At 37.3% G+C, this 9057-nt stretch overlaps 1 protein-coding gene across 1 annotated transcript; it reads left to right on the top strand.

Moving 5' to 3' along the window:
* The first annotated feature begins 7250 nt into the window (after window positions 1-7250).
* LOC110784221 (uncharacterized) lies at window positions 7251-8085 on the top strand. Its single transcript, XM_021988648.2, has 2 exons — window positions 7251-7736; window positions 7919-8085. Exons 1-2 carry the CDS (start codon window positions 7382-7384, stop codon window positions 8083-8085), a joined length of 522 nt encoding a protein of 173 aa, XP_021844340.2. The 5' UTR covers window positions 7251-7381.
* The last annotated feature ends 972 nt before the right edge of the window (window positions 8086-9057 follow it).

Genomic DNA, 9057 nt, shown 5'->3' with positions numbered 1-9057 from the left:
GACGAGTGTGTGAGCACTAGTCTTGAATTCCATTGTACACTTGTGGTTCGCTTTGCGTGACGATTGTTAAGGTGGATTGGCGATTGAATGAATTTGATTGGTTAACATTGATGCATGCTTGTTGGATTTTGCCTCGAATTATGTTTTTCATTTTGAATTATGTCGGGGGTGAAGTTGGTTTTGTGTTCATCGATGATTCCCTTGCTTAGGGACAAGCAAGGATCTAGCTTGGGGATGTTTGATATGCATGTTTTATATATTATTTTTACCCCCGTCCCTTAGTACTTTTATGTGTCAAACGTGCTCTTATGAGCCGTTTCTAGTACTAATGTGTGTTATTGAGTGTGCCTTGAGTTTCAGGTTTGATTATGAGAAATTGGTCGTTTTAGACCCGTTTCATTGTTGATCTAGGCCACTATATGAGTCCGAGAAGTTTGGGACCTCCATCGTCGACTTTCGGGAGCCTTGGATGCTTATGGTTGAGCCCCGGGAGTTAGACTCAGTGATATGGGCGAGCTACATTGAAGATTGCAAATCGCCCTGGAAGCTGAGGGCGAAATGCAACCATCGGGCGGAATTATAAGCAATCTGGATTCATCAACGCGCGTCCGATCGGGCGCAGCTCGCCCGATCCGGATCGGGCGGTCAATCTGGAGGCTATGTGGAGAGTTCACAAACCGCCCGATCGGGCGGATTTTAGCCCGACGGGCCGACTATCGAGGACGCCCGATCGGGCGACGCCAACCCCCAGCACTTATGCGCGAGTTTTCTTTCCGTTTTTTAGGCTTTATTTTGGGCAAACTATATAAGCAAGCCTTAATTGTTTTTAGAGAACACTTTATTTTCTAGTATTGAAGCTTAGTATTATTTCCCTTAGCCTAATTTTCTCTCTAGTTTATGCAAAAACACTTAGTTTAATTCTCAATAAAAATTCAAGCTTTCACTTTCCTTTGTTCTTCAAATAGGTATTATTTCTTATTTCAATTCATGGTCTTGCTTTAATAATGCTTTCAATTATTATTATTGCTTTGTTTATTGTCAACATGCTTGAGTAGTTTAATTTCTAGGGTTGCGGATCCATGAATAATATGAAGGGATGATTGAATGATTATGAATGCTGGCATTGTAATTGATTCCTATTGATTGGTTTATTTCACTATACAATTAGATTTGCGCAGGTTTAATTGTGGTAGTTATGCAATATCAAATTAAGATTCGAGAGATGCAATTTGATGTTTAGGCTTGTGTCAATAGGTAGAATTAGAGTTAATACGTAGCGAGAGCCCGTTAATTCTAAGTCTATGATTAATTAGTATCGACTTGAGAGAGCATGCTAATCTAATTAATTACTTTGTTGATTATCGTGATTGTTCAATGTCCTGGATTATTATTTGTTGGCGAACCTATACCCTAGATCCCTTAATATATTGATTCATTCTTGTTTAATATTCGTTCGTAGTCTTAGCATACAAACCATCAACCAACTTTTGTTCACAATAGTCTAGATTAATTAATTGATAGTAGAAAGAACGCCTGTTTCCCTGTGGATTCGATCCTGACTTCCCTTGCTACCTAGCTAGTGGACCTTAGGTTATTTTTGATTAGGTGATACGACTTTAGCCTGTCAATCGTCCGGGGTACTAATTAGTTCTTTTATATTACTCCGTAACATCCTCATTTGCATTCATACATTTTTGGAAGGTTAACTCTCATTACTCTTTAATGCATTATTCTTAGAGCATTGTTAATGGTGTGTATTTTTTTGCACTTGGGGAGAAATGAGGGGAAAAGCTAAATTTTGGGTGTTAATGGGTGGGAAAATTTTGAACTTGGGGAATGCAAAACCAAAAACCCCATTGGCATGGGGATTTTTTCGATTTGGATTGGGGAAATTCACCAAATCTAAATCCGTCATGTGACATGACATAAAAAATTATGTAACGATTATTTTTCAACGGGAATTATTTATATTTCTGTTTCATAAAAAAATATAATAAATTTACCATCATTCATAAAAATTCAAGATCTACAAATAGAAATCCATTTTAATACTCCCTCCATATTTATTTAAGGGATATACTTGCCTTTTTCAGCCGTATTTATTTAAGAGATACACTTGCCATTTTTAGTAACTTATCAACCCCACAATCTAATTAAATAATATATGTACACCCCAACCTCACCCCCACTCTCTAAAATGACATGGTCCCCACTTGTTTTTCTTATTAAAATATCTACTAAACCCCACTTGTTTTATTACTTTATTTCATTCAATTCTTTTTCTTAATACGCGTGCCCAACCAAGTGTATCTCTTAAATAAATACGGAGGGAGTATAATTTAATACATTTTTTTTCCATTTCTCTCTCTAATTTGCTTATTTACAACTATATGTACCAAAAACTTAAGTACTCATTTTTTATTTTTTTATTATTATTGTTGTTATTATAGATAGAAGTAGTGGTAGAGAAAGAGGAGTGAGGAGTTTTTCTTTTGCTCATGGATAAGAGAAGGATGAGGGATTTTTTTTACTAATGAGAAAAATGAAAAATGATGAGTGAGAAAGTGCGTAGATAGAGAGGGATGGTGATTTTTTTGCACATGATTAACAACTAGTTATTGTCTCAGGCGATGCCCTGATTACTATATGTATGAGAACTAATCTTGATAAAATTTGAGTTAAATAAAGTTAATTACAATAGTTTGATATTAAATACTTACATATAACATAGTAAATATTTGTGCATAATTTATTAATATAAAATTTGGTTAAACATCTTAGTAAACTAAATTTAAATTTAAAATGGAGTAGTGTTTTGTTATGTGTAATACTCTTTTTTATTGCTCTAGGTAAACTTACATGAACTGGCCTACTAAAAAAATCTAATTATAAATGAACCTAAATGAAAATGTAAATGAAAATAAATAAATTAAGTATAGTTTAGTTTCATAAGAAAATTATTAAAATGTATAATTATGATAGACATTAAAGTTTTAATACGGGGCATTAATAAACATAATTTATATGTTTTCGATTGCTTAAATATCATAAGTTGTATTATTGAATTAGTGGTTAAAGTTCTAACTTATGAACGTAAGGTCATAATGACTACATGTGACGAGATGACATGAAATGCCATTGAGATTTAATAATAGTATAGATGGTCTTAATCCAAGTATACCTTATTCAACATTTTACATAATTCTTTTCTTTCTCATTTGATAAATTAATATTTGGAAAAGAATCATTCGATATTTCTAATTGTTATGATTAACATTCCACATCGAATCTATACATAGTCTATACCTAGGAAGACCATGAATTATTAGATGACATGTATCATCCCCATATTTCATCCATTAATTTGTCCTTTTTTTTTTTTTTTTTTTTTACCTTTTTTACCTTTTGTTATTTGTTATACGGAGTATTTCACAGTTTCAACACCTCTTCCACTTCATCTTCCTCGTCAATTCACCATTTAATTTATTTGTTTTTTCAACTTTAAATTCCAGCCCTAAATAAACACAAACTTTTCAGAAAAACCGATCTACGATAATATATTGTGTGGCGGCCTAAAAGAGGAAGGTTATCCGCAAATGTTATGTTCTTTTAGTTACCTTTATTGATGTTATAAGTTTTGTTTTATTGTAGTTATAAGTTACCTTATTTGCAAGGCTATTAACTCAAATGCTAGAGCAATGCACAATATTGTACATGGTGTAGGGTGAAGCTCCACGTAGCCTACTACCTATATTACATTTGTGTATTGATGTATATTTTCATTTGTGGTGTTGTATTGGTCATAGTTATAACTTGTACAAGAATATCAATTTTGATTAGGGTCACTTCATTGTTTATTGTTAGGGTCGCGTTTTTCAATGGTTAGGGTCACATTTATCCTAGAGTAAGGTAACTTTAGTCCTCGAATAAGGTCACTTATACCTTTTATCTGGTTTACTTTTATATTTGGATGTACGTAAAATACCGTAGATCGGGGGCACACAAAAGTTTTTGCTAAATAAATCATATATTCCCACTAAAATCACAACCTCTCAACAAATTAAATTAGCACTTTAAAATATTGTTTATCAACCACTTTATAATTTTCCGTTCATTGAATGGGTTCAAAAGCTAGTTGTAATATATTAGGGCCTCCTAATATGACTTATACTGTATGACTGTATGAGACATGACATGAATTAGTTAATGAGTCATGACATATTTCCGTAGTGCATAATTTGACGCCAAGGAGTGCATAAGTTACTACTTGTATTTTTTTTTCTAACTCGTTTAAATAAATTTAAATAGTCTTATAAATTCATACAAAATAAGTTAAAAGGAAACATGACACTTCTATACCTAGTATTTAAAAAGCGAAATCACATTTGATAGATGATACGTGTCACTACTTTGATTAGATGACACATGTCATCCATTATTTCCTTCGTAAATTTTACGGATTTTTCACCAAATGCCCCTGAGGTTTACTTTAATGCACCAAATACCCCTAAACTTTCCAAAATGCACCAATCACCCCTGACGTATGCAATAATATCATTAAATGCCCTTTTGTCTGACGGACGTTAACCCTCCGTTACCATGTTTTTACCTTGTTGCCCTTACTTGTCCTTTCTGGCGCCATATCAAAAAAGAAAAAAAAAAGAAAAAATTCAAAACCTAACTTCCCAACTTCTTCCTCGACATTTCTCTCTGTTCTCTTACACCATTAGAGAGCACTTGAGTACCAAACCAAAGAGAGAGAAAGATCGAAATTCGCTGGGATTTGTGTAAAACAACTCGCAATAGTTAGTCGAAGTAAATCCCCACGAAAAGATCGACAATTTGGTCCAAAAATCTGCAGTTTTCGCGAGTCCTACAAAAGTGGGTGCAAGGAGAGAAAAGGACTGGAATTTGTGGCTTCAACTTCATCAAAATTGTGTCAAGGTTAGTTCACTCAATTCGTTTCTTGTTCTTGGTGCTATTTTTTGCGAATTTTGCTTTGATTAGGGTTAGGGTTTTGCTAAAATCGTGATTTTTCCATGAGATGGGTTAACTTGAATTTTGGGGTGTTAATGGTAAAACATAGTGTCTGGTTGTGCTTTGTTGTTTTGCCTAATGATTTAGTTCATTAATTTGAATTTTTGTGTTGTGTTTATTGTTTGTATAGGATGGTCGCAATTTGGTTGTTATGTCATTATAATGATCGGAATTTTGATGTGAGGGTACAAGATACTGATGAAACGAACTACATGGATTTGGTTGATGACTTGTTTGATGATTCTATTAAGCAAGATGTTCTGATTCCCGATTTATTTAGATTGTTTTATGTTAATCCTAGTACGAATAAAAGAGTAGAATTGTTGAATGATGTTGGTTTGATGGGCATGTGGGGTTTATTTAAGCGCACAGATACTGTGGAAATATGGATAGAGAAGGCAAATGAGAAGGAAACTTCAATCCAATTTAGGACTGCAGTTAAGAAAAGGAAGGATAGGAAGGAAAGGAAGGCTGCAGAACTTAGAAGGAAAGCTGAGGAGTTTGAGAGGGAGAGGGAAGAGGAAAGGAGAAGGTTAGAAAGGGAGGCCGAGATTCAAAGGGATTTGGAGGAGCAATTGGCAAACACAGTGGCAGTTGAGGTGCCTGTGTATGATGTTGAGGATTTAAGCGTAGAGTACGTACGTGTTTACAGCTCACAACATGCTGACTGCCTTTCCCCGGGAGGTTCCCAACCACCAAATACACAAAAAGAGCCTTCACCACCACCAAGAGAGCCCTCACCACCACCAAATGTTCCATCACCACCAAGAGAGCCCTCACCACCACCAAATAATCCATCACCACCACTAAGAAGTCCCTCACCACCACCAAATAATCCATCACCACCACCAAGAAGTCCCTCACCACCACCAACCTCACCACAGACACAACCACAGCAACAACAACAACAGACAGAACATCAGCAACAACAACAAACAGAACATCAACAACAACAACAAACAGAACAACAGCAACACCAACCCACAGAACAGCAGCAACAACATCAAACAGAACACCAGCCAGATCAGACACCCCCTCCTAACAGGGCTGAGTTAAACAAAGGGAGGGGTTTCAGAATTTCCAGAAGTCATGCTAAGAAGACGGGTGAGTTTGTTCCTAAGAAGAGGGGGGGAAGGCCTGCTGGTTCAAGGGTGAGGAAACCCACTGCATACAATGTGGAGGAAGAGGAGCAATGGGATGATGAGAGTGATGATGAAAATTTTGAGGAGAGTGAGAGTGATAGTGAAACTGGTTTCAACTCCGACGATTTCATTGACGAAGAAATTGAAGAAGATGAAGAACAAGATGTTCTTAAGGAGGTAATTTCTGAGAGAAGTTTTGAGGATCATTTAGATGGGAGTAATAAGCTGGATAATTTGTATGCAAATGGGAAAGTTGTGGGAAGCATGCCATGGGGGACTATCAAGTTGCAACCATGGATGATATTCCAAAGCAAGACACACTTCATGGAGGTCTTCAGAGACTTCTGTATTCAAGAGGGATTTGCTGTGAGTGTTGAAAAGGCTGATACAACCAGATTCACTGCAATGTGTCTGGTTGAGTCATGCAATTGGAGGATCCATGCCTGTGTGTTGTTGGATGGGGTCAGTTGGGCCATTAAAACTCTTGTCAGTGAGCACAAGTCTTGTGGAAGACTTGAGGAGAATCCCATGGTGACATCTCAGTGGCTATGCACCAAACTACTTCCTGACATTGAAGCAAATCCAGAAATCCCAATTAAGACACTTCAAAGAAAGGCATTGGGGATTTATAGGGTACAAGTGAAACAGAGGTTGATGTACAAGGTGAGAAGCCTCGGGAGGCAGCAAATTTATGGAGGTTTTGATGAGTCATATGCCCTTTTACCATCCTATGCTGAAATGATCAAATCTACCAATCCTGGGAGTTATGCCTTGGTCACTTGGACTGCAGATTCTGGTAACGTGACACCCCGTTTCAAGGCTTGCTTTTTCTCCTTTGCTGCACAAGTTAGGGGTTTCTTAAGAGGTTGTAGGCCTATCATAGGCATTGATGGTGCACATTTGAGTGGATACTATAAGGGAATTCTCCTCACTGCAGTTGCTATCGATGGGAATAATGAGATTTTTCCATTAGCCTATAGCATTGTGAGTACGGAGAGTATGGACACATGGTCCTATTTTTTCAGAAGTTTGAAGGCTTTGTTTGTTCAACATGGGTGCCATAGGGATGACTGGACTTTTATTAGTGACAGAATGAGGGTAATTACTCCTCCCTTTCTTGGTTTTTATTATTTGTAGTATTGTTTATATTTTTTTCAGTTTTCTGGTTCACTTCCCTAGTTATTGAAACTTGGAATTGTGTTATGCAGGGAGTAGAATCTGCTTTGTATGATGTTTTCCCCAAAGCAGTCAGGAGGGTCTGTGCTCAGCATCTGTATACCAACTGCAGACAAGCTGGATACAGTGGCACAGCCTTCCATGACTTGTTCTGGGTTGTTGCTGATGCATACAATCCATATGTCTTCAACAAAGCCATGGAAAAGATTGGCAAACTCATCCCAGAAGCAGTGGGATATCTTGACAAAGTGCCTGAACAGTGGTCCAGACACAAGTTTGATGTTGGGGTCACTTGTGATCACAACACCACCAACTTTGTGGAATCCTTCAACGCGTGTACCAAACCCTTTAGGGATCTTCCTGTTTTGTCACTTCTTGAAGGTAATCCTTTACATTTTATCCTATTTTTGTGTCATTGGAACTTATTTATTAGGTTTGTATTCAAGTGTCCGAGTCGGGTTTGTGTTCAAGTGTCCGAGTCGGGTATGTGTTCAAGTTTCCGAGTCGGGTATTTATTTTGCATTAAAATGTGTGATGCCAATTATTGTATTCTGTTATGTTAGAAATAAGGTCTTGGTGCATGACGAAGATCGGGGCCAGATTTGATAAAGCTGTTGACATTGGACCCGATCAATTGACGCCATATGCTACTAAGGAGCTTGAAGAGAGGAGTGCTGACTCGAGGTTCTGTTATGCAACTAATGCTGGGGGGGTGAATTTGAGGTTTTAGATGGTCATGTGAAGTTCCCTATTAGGCTTGCTGCTAGAGTTTGTGGTTGTGGGAAATGGCAAGGGTGTGGTATACCTTGCAAGCATGCTATTAGGGTAATATACCATCAAAGACTCAATCCTACAGATTTTGTTTCTCCTTACTTCAAAGGGGCAGCCTATAAGCTCACATACTCAGAGCATATTCACCCCATGCCTGACTCAACACAGTGGCCTACATTTGAGCTACCTAGGATTCTTCCCCCACTAATGAGAAGGGCAGCTGGCAGACCAGCCAAGCAGAGAAGAAGAGGTGCTCATGAGAAGAAGAGGGGGAAAAGAAACACCACTGTCAAGTGTGGGAAATGCAAGCAAATTGGGCATAACTCAAGAACCTGTAAAGGAGGTTCCACTGCAAAACAGAGGAAAGAATCTGCTGCAGCTGCTGCTGGTTCTGCTGGTGCATCAACATCTGGTGCTAGGAAGAGGAAGGCTCCAACATCTAATGCATCGAGCAGCAAGAAGTCCAAAGCTGCATAACTAGAAGTAAGCTTAGGATTCAGTTTAGTATTTCTGTTTTAAAGCTTAGGTTTATTTTGAAAAACAACTTAGGTTGTGGCACATTTTGGCATTTTTTTGTAAAGCTACCCACAACTTGATGTTCGGTTTATTTTGGAAACAAACTATTTCAGTTACGAGTTCAAAGACTTGCATATTATTGATAAATGAAATTCATGTGCTCGTGCCATTACAACCATCATTGTTTGTCTTGATTACTTCTTTACTACAAACATTAGACACAAAAACATTACAATTCCTATTTTAATTGCTGCAGCTTGGAATTTTTTGAGCTCTTTCACTCTTTTCTTCAGTTTCTTCAGTTCGTCACTTATATTGTCGTTGTCTTCCGATGTTTCCTCGTACTCTATATTGCTCTGTTGCTGTTGGTGTTGTTGATTTTGGTGTAGAACACTTCCTTTGCACCACATAAAAT

The sequence above is a fragment of the Spinacia oleracea genome, chromosome 4 (genome assembly GCF_020520425.1).
Source record: "Spinacia oleracea cultivar Varoflay chromosome 4, BTI_SOV_V1, whole genome shotgun sequence".
NCBI lineage: Eukaryota > Viridiplantae > Streptophyta > Magnoliopsida > Caryophyllales > Amaranthaceae > Spinacia > Spinacia oleracea.
This window is presented reverse-complemented; position numbering and strand designations above follow the sequence as displayed.

Coding starts and splice junctions, on each gene's coding strand:
- LOC110784221 (XM_021988648.2), top strand. CDS start 7,382: ATGCAGGGAGTAGAATCTGCTTTGTATGATGTTTTCCCCAAAGCAGTC. Junction 7,737..7,918: donor TGTTTTGTCACTTCTTGAAG/GTAATCCTTTAC, acceptor CTGTTATGTTAG/AAATAAGGTCTTGGTGCATG.